Source organism: Sinocyclocheilus grahami, unplaced genomic scaffold (assembly GCF_001515645.1).
Source record: "Sinocyclocheilus grahami isolate Dianchi unplaced genomic scaffold, SAMN03320097.WGS_v1.1 scaffold726.1, whole genome shotgun sequence".
Classification (NCBI taxonomy): Eukaryota; Metazoa; Chordata; class Actinopteri; order Cypriniformes; family Cyprinidae; genus Sinocyclocheilus; species Sinocyclocheilus grahami.
In genome coordinates this window covers 171161-192161 of record NW_015505905.1, presented here as the reverse complement: position 1 = coordinate 192161, position 21001 = coordinate 171161, and the positions used below count along the sequence as shown (strand labels likewise).

The 21001-nt window shown below is 36.8% G+C and overlaps 4 protein-coding genes across 4 annotated transcripts in view; 1 reads left to right on the top strand and 3 right to left on the bottom strand.

Annotated features, from left to right (window-relative positions):
* Positions 1-1351: 1351 nt before the first annotated feature.
* On the bottom strand, positions 1352-4483 carry dnase2b (deoxyribonuclease II beta). Its single transcript, XM_016244604.1, has 6 exons — positions 4354-4483; positions 4019-4187; positions 3745-3823; positions 2987-3148; positions 2689-2886; positions 1352-1934 (listed from the first exon to the last, which is right to left on the bottom strand). The coding sequence occupies exons 1-6, from the start codon at positions 4455-4457 to the stop codon at positions 1600-1602; spliced, it is 1047 nt and encodes a 348-aa protein (XP_016100090.1). The 5' UTR covers positions 4458-4483; the 3' UTR covers positions 1352-1599.
* A 4308-nt stretch (positions 4484-8791) lies between these two features.
* On the top strand, positions 8792-12565 carry LOC107560424 (uricase-like). The gene is made up of 8 exons (XM_016244605.1): positions 8792-8896; positions 9004-9216; positions 9980-10096; positions 11232-11310; positions 11415-11601; positions 11707-11830; positions 12039-12122; positions 12431-12565. Exons 1-8 carry the CDS (start codon positions 8876-8878, stop codon positions 12503-12505), a joined length of 900 nt encoding a protein of 299 aa, XP_016100091.1. The 5' UTR covers positions 8792-8875; the 3' UTR covers positions 12506-12565.
* Positions 12566-13103: 538 nt separating this feature from the next.
* Positions 13104-15427, bottom strand: LOC107560416 (sterile alpha motif domain-containing protein 13-like; the record flags this gene model as incomplete). The annotated part of the gene is made up of 2 exons (XM_016244596.1): positions 13104-13990; positions 15263-15427. Coding segments are annotated over 2 exons (309 nt in total), but the record flags the coding sequence as incomplete, so codon positions are not given.
* A 3285-nt stretch (positions 15428-18712) lies between these two features.
* The window catches only part of LOC107560415 (cAMP-dependent protein kinase catalytic subunit alpha-like), a 13300-nt gene continuing 11011 nt past the window's right edge, over positions 18713-21001 (bottom strand). The window contains exons 6-7 of the mRNA XM_016244595.1: positions 19546-19710; positions 18713-19445 (exon numbers count right to left, since the gene is read on the bottom strand). Coding sequence (XP_016100081.1) covers positions 19320-19445; positions 19546-19710 — 291 coding nt within the window. The 3' untranslated portion in view covers positions 18713-19319. The remainder of the gene's footprint in view (positions 19446-19545; positions 19711-21001) is intronic.

Sequence of the window (21001 nt, the reverse complement as noted above, 5' to 3'; positions counted from 1 at the left end):
CAAAGATTCATTTTATTGATACTGATTTAATTTGTTTAGTAACAGCCTAAATGTATTATTATTATAATTGACTGATTAAATGTAAGCATTTGACTCAAAAGATGATGTACACTTTTAGAAAAAAATGGCTTTATAAAAGGAAAGAATGCCCAAAAAAGTTAAAAATCAATTTAAACTTATTGGAAAAGATTAATTTCTATCACTGCTGTGAACTGACCACACAGAATATGAAGAATATAAAAAACGTTAGCAGTCAGCTGTCCACGGTAGTCCTTAAGATATCAGCACAATAACACACTCAGCAAAATATCGTCTAATTATCTTTATCGATAAAATCACAGAAAATATTGAGATATTTTGTCAATATCGCACACCCCCTAGTACTGACAAAATGATTTGCAAAGGTCGCTTTGTCACGCCCAGTGTAGACGGCCTCAAACTGTTGGTTTATTTGTCTTTTTTGTTTTTGGCTAGTAGAAGTTATGAATGGCCGATAACTTAAAAATGTAGTAGCCAAATTGGCTGGTGAGTGAAAAAGTTCATTTCAATCCCCGTTTCTCACACATGCAAAGAGAGAGAGCGAGAGTCTTGCATACCTCGGCTCAGTCGACGCGCTTCATGTAAACCATATTCTTTGTTGTATTTTCCTGTCAAAATAACGGAGTTCATTTAGAATTATTCAGCTTTTAAGAACAAGCAGAAGATATGCCGGTTTCTCGGCAGTGGGCGGAGCTAATGCGCGAACAGCTCTCGTTGGCTGGCGCTCATCTATTACCGTCCCCGTTTTGATTTCAGCAAATCAGTTCGAGCGAACGCTGACAACGTGATTAATATTCATGAACCCAGCAGATAATAGTAGTAGTATCTTTTAATAATAATTACTATTACCTATGACCAACAATATCTTAAACACCACCACCAGTCCTAAGTTCAGTTAAAATGACAAATATGCATGCATTCATTTATGGTTACCAATTTTAGTTCTAATCACTAGTTCTATCATTAAATAGTGCTTAATTATCATAATATCATAATATAATGCTTGATTGGCTGAAGTTAAGAGTGCACATTCAGTTAACAGTCATTCTTGAGACATGGGACAAAATTTACTTTACTAGTTACTTGAAAAAAGTAATCAGATTACGTAACTCGCGTTACTTGTAATGCGTTACCCCCAACACTGGTTGTTAAACACTCCAGTGATAAATATTTCTTTACAGTGTTGCCTACAATGGAAGTCAATGATAAAAAATTGTTTGGTTGCCAACATTATTCAAAGTATTTTCTTTTGTGTTTTGCAAAACATATTAACATATACGGGTTTGGAATGACATGTTTCAAAGGTTCAAAACAAAATAAAACAATGTTAAAACTCGGTTTAAAAAATGAAAAGTTTTTCTTTTGTTTATAGTTTGGATGCCCACCACAATCATCAGCCTAAATTTACCATTTTGTGTGCGTGTGTTTTGTTTCTGTTATGTTTATCAACTTTTATATTTGCATCTGGGCATAGGCTAAAACTGGTGTAACCAGGGTTTTCAACAGTGGTTAATGCATGCTCCAAAGTCTGGAGCTTGTTCAGTGTACTGAAGGTATTTTTCAGCAGTGTTTATACCCAGCCATGGCCTGACGGAAAGCTTTATACATGACTGAGCTTTGAGAACATATCAGCCCACCACCTCTGCCAGCCTGGCCACTGTCTCTGTTCAAGTCCCCCAGACATGTCCACTGGTCTTTGAATGCATAAGACACACACCACTTTGAATGATCCTCATAGCTTCTGAACATCTGCGGTCCTGGGAGACAAACTCTGTCAATGTTCATCACGTGCCGGGGAAGAGAGCAGTTCGAGGGGAGCCGATGTGCCTGGTGCAGCCATGACTCCACCAGCAGATCTGTCCCCAATGCTTGAGCCACCCAACCGGTGTAAATATCTGTAGAGGAGTTATACTCTTATTAACCTATAACTCTGTTTCATGTTAAAGGAATAGTTTACCTGAAACTGTTTAGCCAAAAATCCTCTCATCACTTACTCACTTTTACGTTTTGCGGAACACAAAAACCACAAAATTTTGACAATTTTACAATTACAATGAATAAGGACTGACACAACTTGTTTGCCATTTACCAAGCCTCCTGAAGCAGATACAGCTTTGGAAAAAAACAAACATAAAATGATAAAAACTTTCTTTCTTTCTTCGAAAGCAACTGGTGCTTGTTTGAGGAAAGAAACTCGCAGTCCTCATTTATTGCTTTTGCATAGAAAAATAATCTCATGATTTCTAGTTTTGTGTTTCACAGAAGGAAAATCAAATGCGATTAATCATTTGGGGAATGATGGGGATTAAATTATGACGGAACAATGATAAAATCACATTATAGATCACTAGCTTTTAGCCTACTGTATCATGATGGGAATAGTAAGAAATAAGAAATAAGAAATAACATACTATGTAACATTGTAATAATATATTGTCTAGTGTTGTGTCTTGAAAAAGACAGTTCATATTATATAATGGTCATACAGTGGTATGTGAAAAACATGTAGGGACTGAACTTGAGCCTTGCACGCTGGGATGGTTACATAACCAATGTAAATGGTACTTTGGCATAATGCAATGTCAATAAACTGCTGTAGGACCATCAGCCTGAATATATAGAAGAGTTTCTGAACTTGAGAGCACTCACCATCCACATAGTTGTGTGATTTGGCAAAACTGAAAAAAGTTTGTCCTCGAACTGATTTCAGCTTCTGCAGACTTCTTCTGTTTTTAATGGCAGGTGTCTTACCATCACAAATCTGTGCCATGACTGCAATGTCTGGGCGAAATGCCATAGGGACAGAGCAGTTATACATACGTGGATTAAGATATGCTAACTGCCATGCTGTTAAAAGAGAGTAATACTTATTTCAGACAGTGAGCAATAAATTATACCACACTTTAAATCAAACATATCCTATATAATAAGAATTGCATGTGCTCACATATTTGAGGGAACTGTGTATAGTTGTATGTAATACAGAGCAGAGTCTGGCCATAGTATTTTCCTGTAGATGGGTAACTGTAATTTCTCTCTGGAAATGGAGGGAAATGAGGAACACTGTGTGTGAGCCAAAATCCCTGAGAGTGGTCAAACATCAGCACGCCTGCAAAAAATCATATACATGACAATCCAATTACCCCATACAGTTGGATACAATATTTACAAGTTTCAAATCTTGCTTATTTAATGTATCAATTGGTTTTGAGGGTATGCGAAGAGCAAGAATAAGCCAATTCATTTACTGCAATAATGCCCACTTGCTTCACAGCCAAGTTAGAGAGAGAGCGAGAGAGAGAGAGAGAGAGAGAAACTTGTACTAAACCATTTATGCCATTTTTTTTACAAAACATGACTTATTAGGCATCGCCTTTGTGCCATAACTAAAAGTGAAAGGACAGTATTAAGTGAACAACAAAATCTAAAATTGTTGTTGGAATCTGTAAATGTGTGTATACGTTGTATACATTTACTGCAATAATGCCCACTTGCTTCACAGCCAAGTTAGAGAGAGAGCGAGAGAGAGAGAGAAACTTGTACTAAACCATTTATGCCATTTTTTTTTACAAAACATGACTTATTAGGCATCGCCTTTGTGCCATAACTAAAAGTGAAAGGACAGTATTAAGTGAACAACAAAATCTAAAATTGTTGTTGGAATCTGTAAATGTGTGTACTGTACATTGTCACACATAAATGCACCTTTTGTATGTCCATACTTGCTTGGGTACTTCAGTTCTGGTGGAGCGTCATTGTAAAGCATATAGACTGAGCCGTTGGACTGAAAAATGAAAGATCAGTCATCTATGTTCAGTGACAGTAGTGTTATTGATGCACACTACAGTATAACATCTGTCAAATAAATTGGAAAGATTTGAAGTGTCTTTTAATTAACTTCTGTAACAGTCCTAAACATTGTGGGAACTGTTACAGTAATATATATTAGTAATATATTAGTATTCAAAGAGCATCTTACTGTATATCTGGAGTAAAGCTGTGTCAGTGTTCTACCTAAAGCTCCTTTACTGCTGTTGACTGTATGTTTACTCATCTGAAAATCCATGACGGATGGATCCAGATACATGTAATCCACTCCACTTCCCTTAACTTCCATCTTGTAAATGGGAAGTTTGTAAATAATGAACCTTTTAAAAGAATATGTGAGAGTTACAATACTATAAAACATTGAATAATATGATGCACATAACAGTTTACAGTGCATACAATAGCTATAATATTGATTTCAACAACAACTGTCAAACATGTTTTCATAAACTAATCCTAAACCCGAAAGCAAAGATTTCATCCTACCAGTCAACAGGCTGACCATCCTCATTTAAACAGGATATCACTGCCTCTGAGAAACTGATAAAAAACAACAATATATACACAGAGAGTCGAAACAACATTAACATCTCTGATCGCTGAATAAAACATCTGTATTTCCTGCTTAAATAAAAACAGAGAGAGACGCTTTCTATCATATTCCAAGCTGTGAAGTCAAAATAGCTGCTCTAATGTCAAAAAGAGGAAGTTTGTCTTATGACCGACATCATGCAGCTGTAATCTAGTGACAGAGAAGCGGCCTGAATATAGCAGGGACTGGGGAAATGAAAATCTGGTTGTTTAAAAATCTAGAATTTTTCCCTAAAACCTGTAAAAGTCGGTAAATTAAGTAATATGAGTGATGATGTTAAAATCTACTCCACTACCAGCGTAAATTCATTATTTATGAATAAACTCTGTAAAGTCTAACATATGAAATACGAGTCTTAAGTATGTAATTTTTTTTTTAAACTTTTGACAGAGTCTAATATATTTATTCTATATTAAATATAATATAAAAACTACTATAAAATCGATATATTTTGTTTGGCTCTTCAGTTCTGGTGGAACATCACCGTAAAGCACATAGACTGAGCTGTTGGACTGAAAAGTGAAAGTACTGTAATCTGCAGCAACATTAAATATATAGCTCACACTCGAGGAGGAAATTTGATTTATTGGTGCAGTTGCCATATGGCCAAAGAAGATATTCTGATAATGTAAATCAAGCTCTTTATAACAGCACAGCAATACTGCTTACATAAAATGCATAGAAATATTAGTTGTCACTCTATATATCCCAATAATATGATTAAGATGATATTTAAATGCTTCGTTTTTATGGTCAACAGTTTTTGTGGTGGGCAAAACATATAATGCAGTGCAATAAATTTATAATTTAGAGATAAACGAATGTTTAAAAAAAAAAAGTACTCGGTTACTTACGTAACCTCGGTTCCCTAAGATATGGGAACAAGTACTGCGTCTTGCTTAAGACGTTACAGGGAAAACACCTGTTTTTCCGATGACTGAAGCCTTTTCAATAACGCAGTGTAACTGTGTAATAGCGGAGCTGCACGAGCCTATGGCAATGAAGCCCGCCAGAATGGGCGGGGCCATCTGGCTATAGGCCCTTTCGCACCGCTTTAGTTTCAGAACTAAACGTACGGTATTAAAGTACTGGGACGATTTTGCGCAAACTATTGTCCAGTACCATTTAAAGGGTTGCATTCGCACCGACAGTGTGTATTAAGAAGTGACGTAAGCCGGTCGACAGCGACGTCATTTGTGCATTAACAACAGGAGGATGGAGGACGCTGTGATCGGAGCTGTGTTTTGTTGTGTCTCACGGGTTTCACAATAATGGACATGGAAAGTCGACGTATACGTAAAGCGATTGAAAGAACGGGAAGGAGGACTAAGAATCTCCAACGACAACTGGCAGTGCTACATTTGCTACAAGTGCCTTCACTTCAGCGTCCGTCCATCTATCTCTGTTCTCCATACTTGCGAAGTAAGTTGACATGCTTACAGTATGTTTACACGGAGTTTTAAATCATGGCGGGTGAGGGCGTTTTCATACGCGTTTGGCCAATCAATGTCTACTTGCGTCACGATTAGTACCAGTTGTGCTGGTTAGACTCTGCTCCGGAGTAGGAGCTAATTTGGTTCTCGAAAAAGGCAGTCCGGTACTAAAATCGCTCCCAGTTCCGGCAGTGCGAACACGCCGAAAAGGGGGTAGTTCCACAATTAGTTCTGGTACTATGAAAAGGTTCCTGCGGTGCGAAAGGCCCTTATATAAACAGGCATAGGATCCTCAGGTTACTTCGACTGAAGCGACGACTGAGTCAGCTACATAGCACGGCCAGCAACCGATGTTATGTTAGTAACTGAGTACGTTCCCTATCGATACTTCACTCGTACTGCATCTTGCTTAAGACGCTATGGGGAACCAGTACAATCCCGCCATGCTATGCTAGAGGAACGACAATACTTGAACTTGCCTTAAGCACAAGAAAGGGGCCCAGAGGGACAAAGTATTTTGCAGGAAAAGGAGGCAATAGGGCCAAACTCCTAGAGGTCAGCTCGGCCTTGAGTAATCGTGCCAAGATAATTTTTGTACAGCCTCGGAACTCAGTGAGGGCCAAGAGCGTACAGGAAGAAGGCTAACGCCAGAAAACACTTGTTTGCCATATGACAAGAGTGAGCCCGTTATACAGACAGGACCCGGGCCTGTAAGGCCAGGATGTCCAGATTATGGCCCACCTTGGCACAAAGGCGTCTGAGACACCAGGCATGGGGCGGAACACGCGGTTTCAGCCGGTACTGAAGGGGCCGCATGTGAAGCAGGCCCAAATGAAGTACTGGAGACGCGGAGGCCATGAGGCCCAGCATCTTTTGAAATGCCTTGAGAGGGCGAGAGGCTCCAATTTTGAATGAGGCCGTGACCTGCTGAATGGCCAGTGCACGTTCTGGCGCGACTACCGCCCTCATTTCGAAGGGCGAAGAAGAGGCACGTAAGCGGGCTGAGTAGGGGGCGCACCAAGATCTGGTGATCTTGTAATGGGCCTCAGGGAAGAATGGTGAAGCCCGTTGACAAGGGGCCTGACGGCACCCCGGCAAGAACCATTCATCCAGGCAGCTGCGGGTGGGTTTCTCAGGAGGAGACTACTCCAAACCCAGCTCCTCCACAGCTTTAGACAGGACGCGGAACAGTTCGGCATCCATGCCTGTGCTGGCTGCGCTGGGCTGTGCAGATGGCGGGGGGGCGGGGTCGTTGGACAAGCCCGACAGTTCCTCTGCATCTGAAGCTGCCAGAGACATTCTGTCGTCCATGTCATCGCAATCGCTCCCACCAAATGAGACCAGATCGCTCCCAGCCGGTCCGGGTGAGCGAAACGGACAGGGAGTAGGGGGCGCACCAAGATCTGGTGATCTCGTAATGGGCCTCAGGGAAGAATGGTGAAGCCCGTTGACAAGGGGCCTGACGGCACCCCGGCAAGAACCATTCATCCAGGCAGCTGCGGGTGGGTTTCTCAGGAGGAGACTACTCCAAACCCAGCTCCTCCACAGCTTTAGACAGGACGCGGAACAGTTCGGCATCCATGCCTGTGCTGGCTGCGCTGGGCTGTGCAGATGGCGGGGTCGTTGGACAAGCCCGACAGTTCCTCTGCATCTGAAGCTGCCAGAGACATTCTGTCGTCCATGTCATCGCAATCGCTCCCACCAAATGAGACCAGATCGCTCCCAGCCGGTCCGGGTGAGCGAAACTGACAGGAGAAACCTCTCTATGAGGAGAGAGGGAGGTATGCGGGGGCTCAGCCGGTGTGGGCTCACTGGTCTCCGAGCGTCGAGTTCCTCTGCCCCGCTGCTTTTTCCTCACAGGTTTCTGGGAGGAAGGAAGCAGGAGGGCGCGAGGGGCAGAGTCGCTTTCTGAAAAGAAAGCTAACCGTGTGCGTAGAGAGGCAAGACTCATATCCTCGCAATGAGGACATTCCATCTCAGTAAATGCAGTTTCAGCGTGGGTGGTGCCCAAGCATGAAACACACTCGTAGTGTTTGTCAGCGGCGTGCAGGAGCGACAATAACAGCGCTGCATTTGTAACAATGCAGAGAAAATTTGCTCTTAGTAATTTGCTCTAATAGAGAAATCGCCGGATGGCAGCAGGGGACCGGAAGACAGGAAGCAGGAAGGGGTCTAGATCCGCTGCGAGGCTTGTTCACGGCGAAGGCTTCGAGTCTCGTAGGGCGAAGATCTTGCAGTCGTCGCTGAAGGAGAAGAAATCTTAGGATGCTATGGCGAAATGCCCGCTTACATAGCCAGATGGCCCTGCCCATTCTGGTGGGCTCTGGTGGGCTTCGTTGCCATTGGTTCGTTTTTAATTTACTGCACGATCCAATGACCGTGCAGTTACACTGCGTTATTGATAAGGCTTCAGTCATCTGAGAAAATTGAGTTTTCCCATAGCGTCTTAAGCAAGAAGACGATAGGGTACGAGTGAAGCAGCGATAGGGAACTTCATGTATCAAATTTGCTACAATTAAACATGATTTTTCTTTAAAAAAAATTATTGATTATGAAGTATAAGTTTCATCCCAGTAAGTGTTTGTCTTAAAATATTACTAACAATATAAATGTTATTCTTATGTTTACTTAAGTATAATCAGTGATGATTTCACAGCAAATGCTTGAAATGCAATAGTTTCATCGTTATCCCGGTGAATGTTTGCTCTTTGAATGAATTATACAATATGCGCAAGACACCTAAACTGAGAGTCCTCAAAACCTTTATGTGGCAGACATTAGTAGGTGAGGAGAGGTGGCTTGTTTTGGAGGGCTTTCAGCAAATCAAAATCTCTGTAGAGGTTTATGGAGGTGGGGCAGATCATTGATCATTTGGACCCAAAACATCAAAACTGGTATGTGACACCACCTCCTCAGCAAAACCCTTTGCTCCCTCCAAAACCACCTCCAACCACAGTTGCAGTCAGTAACTCCAGTTACAGTCATGGCCACTACCTCAAATCAGGTAAAGAAATTTGTTTTTCATTCATACTGTATGTGTGTGGATGCATACCAGCCTCTTTAAAAAATGAATTTGAACTGCAATATTATTTAATAACATATCTCATGTAGAATGTGGAGTTTGTGAGAACAGGCTATGGGAAGAATATGGTTAAAGTTTTTCACATTCGCCGTGAAGGGATTCATCACCATATTACTGAGCTGATTGCAGACGTTCAGTTAACCCTGAAGACGCGCAAAGACTACTTGACAGGAGACAACTCTGATATCATCCCCACTGACACCATCAAAAACACTGTCCACGCTCTCGCCAAACTAAAAGGAGTAGGTCCTTTTATTCATTTAGTTTAGCCCCTGCACCTTACTTATTTTACCTACAGTATATTCATAACTGTCTTCCCCAAATATAAATGAAAGCAAACACAAATTACATTGTAAAAATAATTTTTGTTACATAATATGGTACTTCATGTTATAAATTAGCCTAGAAGTATTAAAGAAATATTTAATATAACTACCACAGTTCAAGTAGAAACAGCTACATATGCATTTTTAGAGTGATTGCCAACCAACATTACTTTAGATAATTAACAAGAATGTCTAATGTATTCTATGAAATGATTATTAAATTAAGTCGTCTTGCAATTAAACAGTTAATGTTTTGTTAAACACGCTCTCGCCAAACTAAAAGGAGTAGGTCCTTTTATTCATTTAGTTTAGCCCCTGCACCTTACTTATTTTACCTACAGTATATTCATAACTGTCTTCCCCAAATATAAATGAAAGCAAACACAAATTACATTGTAAAAATAATTTTTGTTACATAATATGGTACTTCATGTTATAAATTAGCCTAGAAGTCAAATATTTAATATAACTACCACAGTTCAAGTAGAAACAGCTACATATGCATTTTTAGAGTGATTGCCAACCAACATTACTTTAGATAATTAACAAGAATGTCTAATGTATTCTATGAAATGATTATTAAATGAAGTTAAGTCGTCTTGCAATTAAACAGTTAATGTTTTGTTAAATTAAGCCATGATGGTATGCCTCAAAGCACAGGATATTTCTTGTCTTGCAGATTAAGACCATTGAGGGCTTTGCCCTGGATATCTGCGAACATTTCCTAACAGCGTTCAATCATGTCACAAGAGTGAGGGTCAACATTGATGAAGTTCCCTGGAAAAGGCTGGAAAAGGTGTTGTGTTACCACTAAAGCAGAATATATACAGTGACTCCCAAAAAGTATTTAGTAATTTAGTAAAACAATTAGGAATGAGGAACATCACAAGTAATTTATTATACAAAAGCCAACAATACCCACGGTACTGCAAGAGATCCAAAGCTAGAGAAGATCAGAAAAGTTTATAAAATAAATAAATAAATAACTAATTTTAATTATTATTATTATTTTAAAAGTGTCTTTAAAAAGAAGTGTCTAGCTGGGCTGACCAGGAGTTCTGTGTTTGCAAAGTTAAGCTGAAGGTGGCATCCCTTCACCCAGGCCAAAATGCCTGAATCGCAAGCAGAAATACAATCTGAGATAGTGCCAGATAGTGCCAGGTTGGAATGACATCTGTATATCATCTGTGTAGCACTGATGGGAATAGCTGTTTACTTTTATTATTGGGCTGAGTGAGGTGGTCTATGTCGAGAAGAGAAGGGGACCAATAACTGAACCCTGAGGCACCCCATGGGATAGCTGATATAACTTTGGAAACTTTCTGGGTTTATTTGATGTACTACACCTGTAGTAACTCTGGTGCTTGGACTAGCCAACTTAGGCCTAAATGGATCTGACTTCAAACATCCACTAAAAATCACCTTGACACCAGTCACTGAAAGATAAATGAAAAAAAACAACAACAGAAAAGCATGCTCTAGCATTGAATTATTTGCAGATGCCATTTTGTTTGATAAATGTTTAAATTATAGAATTGATTTTTATTAAATACATTACATTTTATTAACTACACTGTAATACTTATTGACTAGCATCATATAGCTGACTACACCTGTAGTAACTCTGGTGCTTGGACTAGCCAACTTAGGCCTAAATGGATCTGACTTCAAACATCCACTAAAAATCACCTTGACACCAGTCACTGAAAGATAAATGAAAAAAAAACAACAACAACAACAACAGAAAAGCATGCTCTAGCATTGAATTATTTGCAGATGCCATTTTGTTTGATAAATGTTTAAATTATAGAATTGATTTTTATTAAATACATTACATTTTATTAACTACACTGTAATACTTATTGACTAGCATCATATAGCTTATTAACACATATTTAATACCCAAAATATTATTAATATATGTTTAACAGAATGGAGTCGAGCACACACATGCTTTCATCCATTGCCCAGAGGCCAGGCACTTCTGTGAGGTAGAACAACATTTGAGTAGTGAGTAAAAATGAGATTCTGAACTAGTGATGGTGGTCTGAAAGTATTAAGGGGAAAGTATATTCCTGCTTTATTTCAGCAAGTATATATATATTTTTTATCAGTGACTCCAGTAGTTCACAGCGGTATAAAAGATATGAAGGTACTGAAGACTACTCAGTCTGGATTTGAAGGCTTCCTACGGGACCGTTTCACCACTCTGACAGATGCAAAGGACAGATTCTTCTGCACTTCTGTTTATGCAAGATGGCGCTACAACACTCATGTGAATGTGGCGTTTGATGCTGCATGGTAAATGCAAAACATTTAGACATTCTATAGCACATGATATGTTATATGTTCTATTACAGGCTGTACTGTGTATTATAGCTTACTGTAATGACAATTTCCTTGTAGGAAAACTGTTAAGGACACCATCATTCAGACATTTGCAGGACCCTACGATCGTGGGGAATACTCTCCTTCTGTTCAGAAAACTCTGTATGAAACACAAGTTCTGGTGCTTGACAGAATTCCGCAGGTAACTCAAACCGATTTCAGTTTTGTGTGACTTTACATTTACATTCAGTCATTAGATTTGAGTTAATAGTGTTTCCTAAGGTAAGCATTACTATTGTTCATACTTAAGTTATTGGTGGTTTATTGCTTTCGGTTACTCATTTATAAGTATACTTGAAAGTAAATGTAAAAAAAACTCAAAAAGTCTCGTCATCACTTTGATCCCGTAGGTTGAAGAAATTGAGATAACTATGCCGAATCAGCATTACTTTGTCATTGACATGACAAAGATTGGACTCTCAAACAAGGATGAGGTGAGTGACAGAAATCCATTGGAAAAAAGAGTCAGTCAAACAGAGGTTATCAGTTCAGATCGGTCTGAATATACTTCTCTATTGACAAAGGACAAAGTCTAGAGTTTTCAGGCTCTGTGACAAAATCAGGACTTGTGAGACTGCTACTCTTAAAATGACTTTATTGCCAAACTTTTACAAACCACACAAAGGAGCAGGAGAAGGATGTTTTGCTATCCCAACTTAGAGATAATAAAGTAATGATGTTGCTTTGATTGTATTTATATTTTAAATTCACGTCACAATGTGTTGCTGTGCTTTCATTTCAGGTTTATCTTCCGCTTGATAATCCATCAGGAAACATCACAGGCACTATACGCAGAAAACCACGAGCCAAAATGTAAAGAAAAAGAAATACAACATTCACAAACCAGACATCTTATAAATAAACCCTGTAAAAGCAATCTCAAGTTAGGCATGATTATCTGTCTAAACATTCAACAAACTTAATTTATAACTTAGAAACATGTATTTTTTGTGTAATCACACAAGTAAAATAAAAAATAGAAAACTGTTGAAATGAAAACATCATTCTCATCTCAGATAAATATATTAATAAATATAGTCCAAAAATGTGTAAGTGTTCATAACTTCTGTTTGAATTCATTTATAATTTTTTTTAATTTAGATTTGAATAAAATTTCAGTTTGTCTGGAGTTGAAAGGTGTTTACAGCAGTGTTTTTGGAGTAAACAACACAATTAAAATCATCACACCTTACTATAATAAGGAATCAAGTTTAGAAAAAAAAGAAAGAAAACTGAATCGGATAAACATGCATGTAACATATCTGGGATTTCATTGTTTAAGGAGATTGGTTTTAAGTGGAAAATTGATTATTACATTTAATGATCCATTTTTTTTTTTTAGATATTAATCAAATACCACATACACACAAAAGGAAGGAAGTCACATAGCACTGTAATGAGGACCAGGATGTGGATTTTTTAGCAGTCTGAAAAAGCACCATTTATTGCAGTCTACACTCACTTTTGTTTCATCTTTTAAAACACCCTGTACCCCAAACCGCTGCAGATTTACAGTGTTGTGCTGGCTTTCAAAAACAACAATTCACCAATTCATCAGGAATCACATTGTTAGTTACAGAATGAAATAAATAAACAGAATTTATAGCAGCACAAAGCACTGTCATTCTGACAGGATTCCTGCAAACAAAGCCCTAATGCGTTGAGCCTTTATAGCTGTAAACCACAGCAAATACATAGTTTTCAGACATTTGATCATTTGTGCGGTTACTTTATCTCAACACACTTTTTATCTATTAAAAACCAGAAAACCCAAAAGGAAAAATAAACATCAACAAACCGATAAAAATCACAACTGCGGCGGCAACCTCCCTCTCATTTCCATTCAAAAGCACTTCATGCGGTACACAGAAACTTTCAATTTTAGTTCAAGCCATTTTTCATCACAGATCCCGTTATTAAACTTAAAAGCAATAATGATTTATGTACAAGCACACGAAGTGAAGGTAAAATCTGAATGAACATGTTAAACGTAGGTAAACTAAAAACAGTAAATATACCTGTACAGCAGAATGAGACCTTAAAAGCAATAAATTCACCATGTTTATTTATTAAGATGCATAAAATGTATTAGTTCTGCGTGCAGTTACCCTGCGCCCCTGCTGTGATTGTCTTCCATGCGTCCATGTGGCTGCAGCAGCTATGAGACGTTACCTTTTAAGTGCTGGGTTTGGAGAGGCTTGACGTGATACTCATAGATCTTCAGTGCAGGACCCAGTTTTATTGACAGTCCGGTCAGAACGTCATTTCGAGTCATTAATAAAAGGGATTTGCCATCGATTTCCTGTCGGGGAAAGTTGAGCAAAAAAGACAGGAGATAAATAATAAAATTATATTATCTATTGATAACGTGATTGTCTTATAAAATGATGAAGCACTGCTCCACTGATCAGATAAATGAGAGATAAACATGAAAAAGGCATGTAGTTATAGTTATATAGTTTAATATTCCAGATCTAAAGTATATCATACATAATAAAGATTAGCTCAACAAATAATTTATTGCCTCAAAAATGTAAATACAAACCATGTTATTACTGTACATTCTTTTTGTTGAGAACTGGGGGTCAGACCTTTCGAGAAATGTTCGGGAGAAATGCAAGGATAAAATGTCACTGCATTTCTAATGGTTGGAAAAATAATGACTTATTTCGTTCAGTCAAGAATGTTATAGACAAGAATGTCTATTGCTTTTTCTGTTATGAACATTTATTCATTTCAAAGTTTTCTCCAAAATGACTTAAATTATTAAATAAGCAAAAAAAAAAATATATATATACAGTATATATATATTCAGACTATTATATCATATGAATCTGGTTAGTATGTAGAAATATTTACAAAAACTGAATTTCCATCAGCCATTACTCCAGTATAAAGTGTCACATGATCCTTCAGAAATCATTCTAATATGCTGATTTATTATTAGAATTATCAATGTTGGCAACAGTTGAGCTGCCAAATATTTTTTTGGAAACTTTTGGATACTTTTTTCAGGATTCTTTGATGAATAAAAAGTTAAAAAGAACAGCATTTATTAAAAATAGAAATATTTTCTAACAATATGAATCATTGCTATCACTTCTTAACAATTTAACACATCCTTGCTGAATAAAAAAAGAAAGAATAAAAATGTACTGACCCCAAACTTTTGAACGGTAGTGTATATTCTTAGACAATATTTATATTTTAAATAAATGCTCTTCTTTTGAACTTTTTATTCATGAAAGAATCCTGGAAAAAAGTATCACAGGTTCACAAAAATATATTATGCAGCACAACAGTTTCTAACACTGATAATATATCAGCATATTAGAATGGAATAAATTAGATTTTAATGTATATTAAAATAGAAAATCTTTATTTTACAACATCATAATAATATTTCACGATATTAAATTTTTTCCCTGTATTTTTTGATCAAATAAATGCAGCCTTGATGAGCAGAAGAAACTCTGAATCTAGTTAGGATGTAGAAATATATATATATATATATATATATAAAAAAAAAAAGGTGCAGCAAATAAGATTTAGGATTATGACAACAAATTCCTACCTGATCCTGGAAAGCGTTGGCTTGCTCCTCAAACCCTGTAGCTTTAAAATAATTGACCACATCTGCTACGGCCCAGTGGGCTGGATCAGAAAGCTGCCCATTCTCCACAGAACTGTTAGGGACAGAAAAAGTTTTCACTGATGCATTAGCATAATTCCACCCAAAAATAATTTACTCAATCTCATGTTGTTCCAAACCCATAAGACTATCTCAATTCAAACAATTGAAGATATTTTTAATGAAATCTGAGCGATTTCTTCTCCCTCCATTAGAACTCTGACACTTCAAAACGTGCATACAGACATCATAAAATAAATCCATATAAATCAAGCAGTTTGAATCGACATGAGGGAGAGTCATTTTCACTTTAGGGTGAACCAACTCTTTAAATCTACTGTAAAATACCACTAAAATAGGTGTCCAGAGAACTCTCAAATCTCTGTAACAGCACACAAGAATATGGGAGTTTTTTTTTTAAGCCAAGACGACACTGTTTTTCAGCATAAACAAGAGTGTTTTTGCCGCTCAGCGGGTGTTGCATGCATCAGGCCAAAAAAAGTCAAATAAAAAGGCACCCATCCAGATCAGCTCTAGGCATGACGAAGCGGATATCGTCCTCTTTTGGAAGACCAAACAAAGTAGTTTCACTTTCACATCGAAGCACACAGCGTCTTCAGGACATGGCTGCAGCGTCAACAATACTACATTTGGGCGGCGTTATGCAAATCTTCCCACATAGTGACGTAGACATGTGGGGGCGTGTTGGAACGAGCCGTTTTAGGTAAACGTGGTTGACTCTTAACTTTTATAAAGAATATCTCTTGGATTTGAGACTTTAGTCTTTGCAACTTTACAGATCTTCTTTATGCACCAAGAGCTTGTAGCACTCCAAAGAGAAAGGAAAAATTGAAATCGCATCATATGACCCCTTTAAGAAATACTACAGTATGGGAAATGCATTACTAAAATTCAATAAACTGTGTCATGTTTAAGCAAATTCTAAATAATTTCTTGAGGTGCATAACAGAGGCTCTGTTTTTATATGAACAACAATAATCTTATTAATCTGATTTATTGCTCACCTGTATGTCAGAGAGCTCTATTCCATTAGACGTGTCGAGTTGTTTCCTCATGTCCTGCTCATTCCCTCCTCATCAGTCTCCTGCGGTGCAAAGCTGCCCCATCTTCCAGAAATCTTCACAAGTTTATGAATAAACTTAGAGAATTGATTCTGCAAAATAATAAAAGATCTGAGCAATCAAAAAGATGACAAACCGAAAAGTTTAGGACCACAAAACAGACAAGAGAGAAATGTTAAACATGCGAAACTGTTAAATGCATTGCAAACACTAAGGTTATCTGTCAAAAAAAAAAAATAATATATATATATATATATATATATATATATATTTATTATTAACAAACAAAATATATTAATATTACTGTCATTATTATAAAACGACTATCATCGCTATTTTGAAATAAACAGCTATTAAATTGGCAAAACAGCTTGAGCAAATATAATGAGCAAAACATCACAGTTATGAGAAATTAAATAAGCATTTGAGGTTTGACAGGTTCGGTGTCTATGAAGAGAAACACGATTAACCAAATGACAGCCATAATTCTTAAAGCAAAAAACTGATTTTTAATTGTAAATAAGGTATTTAATAATTTATTGTAAATAAAGTGTCCTTGATTTTTAATAATTGAAAAAATGCCGTATGATAGTTTTTATAGCAAGACTAAATGTTATCTGTCACTGAAGCTGTATTCTGTCTGGCTAAACAGAAGTACTGGATCATCAAAATATCCATTTAATATATTACAAGTGTTTTCATGATGAATTTCGACAGTGGGATGATTAATAAAGCAGATGATAAACTCATTAGCTAGCTAGCTTCCATTAACTCAACATTTATGACATTTGCCGTCTTTCTGAGAAAACAAAACGACAATTTCCAATTATTTGGATGAAAAGCTTGTATCTTACCAATTTAACAGATGTTTTATGTAGACGGTTTGAATGTTATTGATTCTCGATCATTGGAACAATATTACGCTTTTTTTCCTCAAGCACAATCCGACCAATGCAGGCGCGGGGCTTTATGGGTAATGTAGTCTCGAACGATGGGAAATGTAGTTGTTCACAATCTTGTTGCAAATCTCTTCAACAATGAACATGCAATTATAGCAATTATCAGTTAGCCTACATCAAGAAAAATGAATAAAGAAAAAAGGTAAATCAGCATCTTGACAAGCTGTTAACATGCATTACTTACAACGGACAGTTGAACAGCTTTTAATTTTTTTTTTGATTTGATACATCTTGTTTCTGTTAATGTGTGAAGGTAGTGACCTATCCTATTTCTTCTGAGTAAAATTATAATTTTTTTACATTTCCCATATATAATGAGTAAATTCACAATTAACCATATTTTAAAACCAACACAATTATCTTTAAAAAAGTAAAAACAAAATTGCAATGTAATGTTTCTTTTCTTTGGAACAAAAATGTTTGTATTTATAGCCTTTACGAAACATTGCAGTCACCTGATAAATCCAATCTTGAATCATACTTCCCTAATCACGCCTGGTGATTTTAAAGATGATTTAAAAAAAACACTATTTGACAAAAACAGGCTGAAAAACAAAAAAGTTGTTTATTACATTTTAAAAAGTGTTCTTTTCTTTCTTCCATTATAAATTACTGAAATTGTATTATTACTGCACATGATAAATCAATACTTTTGATACAATGAGTAAATTCACAATTAACCATATTTTAAAACCAACACAATTATCTTTAAAAAAGTAAAAACAAAATTGCAATGTAATGTTTCTTTTCTTTGGAACAAAAATGTTTGTATTTATAGCCTTTACGAAACATTGCAGTCACCTGATAAATCCAATCTTGAATCATACTTCCCTAATCACGCCTGGTGATTTTAAAGATGATTTAAAAAAAACACTATTTGACAAAAACAGGCTGAAAAACAAAAAAAGTTGTTTATTACATTTTAAAAAGTGTTCTTTTCTTTCTTCCATTATAAATGACTGAAATTGTATTATTACTGCACATGATAAATCAATACTTTTGATAGCTTTTGTTTATTCACAATGTGTAGGATGCACTGAATGAGTTTGTGTCAAATTAATAAATGCACATGCAACATAATGCAATCAAGCATGAGAGGCCTTGCGACTGAACTATGGGACCTGCGCAGAGATAAGGTGAATAGGACAAAGCTGTTACCTGTACTGTATTGTGGAATATATAACCAACTGGCATCCAGAGCTGTTTTATATATGCACTGCATTATACGTTAACCAATCAGAGTTTCTCATGCTAATGTCATCAGAGATTTAGCTTTCAAAACAACAACAAAACATGAGCATCTTTTACAATTATACTCACAACAGTACTCCCAGACAAACAGGCGTGACAAAAGGCATTGGACATTATAAAGCAATGTAAATAATTTTCTTTTATTCAGTGTCAAAATAAGTTGTCCCAAAATTGGGCATCATAATCTCTACAGCAGATATACAATTTTTCGTAAAAATAAAAGTTTTCACACGGTCCATATAAGAAGGTGCACATATCAAAAGGCATCTTTTCATTACGTTTCAGTGCCATTCAAGACTTTATATGGAATATCAGGATCATATAGGATTAATATTACCACTGTTTAAGGAGATATTTTACTTGATTTTTGAAAAACTTTCTTCATCTTTTGATATTTCTGAACAACCAATCGCTTTCTTTGGCACACATATTCCACATATCGTGCACACACACTTAAAACATAATAATTGAGTTTTTCTCATGTATTAATACGGAACATATAGGCTACTTTTCCTTAATGTGTAACACAAGTGAAAAAAAAAATCACTTTTTTTTAATGCTGCCGTAGACTACACTTGAAACTTGGAACTTGAATTTCCAAATCTCTTTGAATAAAGCACTGTGGAAGGAATTGTGATGTTCTTGGATTCAACTTTGAAGATGCATAACAAGACAAAACAACCTTCTACTAAAGCCTTTACAGAAATCCTAAAACTCCAAGAACTCGTTTGTACATTTCTCTGTGACCGAGACCCGGATGTCTTCCTCGTCATACTCATCAAAGTTACTTGTGTCTCCAGGTCCTCTGCACTTTGGTATGATGGGAGCATCAATCTGTAAAATCATTTAAAAAAATCCACTAGCTTACAAAAGAGCAGTTCCCAAGAGGCAGTTATTAAATTGAAACCTGAATGTAAAAAACAAAAGGCCACACCTTCTTCTCATAGATTGCAATCCAGTCTGTTGTAGCGAACCATCTGTGGTTTTTGAGGTCGCTGACTCCATTTTTCAAATTGCCAAAGCGTTTTGTGAGGTCCACCTGCAGCAGATTGCGCAGAAGATCCTTCAGGTCTGAGCTAAAGTGTGAAGGAAATCGTACCTGTGGAAATTAAATATTCACATCTGTTGGAAATGTGTGGAACATATGGGGGATTTGATTAGTTTCATTGCCATTTAGTTTAACTTGTATTATTTGTCTTGTTCTCTGACTGTCAGTAATTTTAAACTTTTGTTAGCAGAGGTTTTAAAGGGGTGGTACAGTATGCACAGAACAAAATGAACCTTTATAGACCATATATTTATTTTGCAAATCATATTTTATACCTGCCTAAGCAAAATCTCCACTCTTCATCACAGTGGTAACCCAGTGTAAATGAAATGGTTCTAATTAAACATGATCAAGTCCCCCCCCCCACGTTTCTGTGAATTGTGGGGACTTTCCATAGATTTGGTCCCCACAATGTAGCATAAACAGGCGCGCACACACACACACACACACACACACACACGTTTGCTTCTGTGAATTGTGGGGACTTTCCATAGACCTCTATTGATTTTAAACTGACAAAACAACATGTCCAATCCCCTAACCCCTAATTTGGTCCCCACAATGTAGCATAAACAAGTACACACACATTATATTTGAACTTTTCCACGACATTCTAATTTATTGAGATGCACCTGTATATATATATATATATATATATATACATAAAAAACAGTTTTTCTGAATCGCTAAAGCATTTCTTGAAAACATCACTCATTTTCTCAAAACCTTAAACACAAATCCAAATATTCAAACTAAATTCACGAAACCTCTGACTCTTCCATCAAAATCAAACAATCACTGCAAAACCATTTCACCTGTACTCAAAATCAAACAGTGCTCTCAGATCATACACACATGAGTCAATCAAATACTATAGAGAAAAATGGAGAACACAGCATCCAGAACATTACAGAAAAAATTATATTGTATTGATTACAGTTTTTTACGATTGCTTACACACTAAAATTAAACTTTTCCAACAATTAGCAAAACCTTACACTCAAGGAGCAAAACACAAGGCTAGATTTGCACAACTGTAAGCACATTGTCAGCTTCACACTATTTGCAAAACATTACACACAGTGATTCCCAAAGCATTAAACACACTTGTATACATCAGACACAGAAGTATATCATGATGTCACTTCCTTGCAATTCCAAAGCACTGACTGTCAAATTACCACACCTATGAGCCAATCTGTTAAACACAGCCATCAGATTGCTAAATTGTAGACACACCAATCAGGTTTAAGCACTATAAAAATGCAGCAGGTAGGTTCACCTGCCTTCAACCAAAATGGAAGGAGTCAGAAGAAGAGTGAGGGTGAGAGGAGGAGTACAC

Coding starts and splice junctions, on each gene's coding strand:
- LOC107560424 (XM_016244605.1), top strand. CDS start 8,876: ATGGCCACTACCTCAAATCAG. Junction 8,897..9,003: donor TGGCCACTACCTCAAATCAG/GTAAAGAAATTT, acceptor TATCTCATGTAG/AATGTGGAGTTTGTGAGAAC. Junction 10,097..11,231: donor CCTGGAAAAGGCTGGAAAAG/GTGTTGTGTTAC, acceptor TATGTTTAACAG/AATGGAGTCGAGCACACACA.
- dnase2b (XM_016244604.1), bottom strand. CDS start 4,457: ATGTTAATGTTGTTTCGACTCTCTGTGTATATATTGTTGTTTTTTATC. Junction 3,149..3,744: donor CAAGTATGGACATACAAAAG/GTGCATTTATGT, acceptor GATTTTTTGCAG/GCGTGCTGATGTTTGACCAC. Junction 2,887..2,986: donor TACACAGTTCCCTCAAATAT/GTGAGCACATGC, acceptor CTCTTTTAACAG/CATGGCAGTTAGCATATCTT.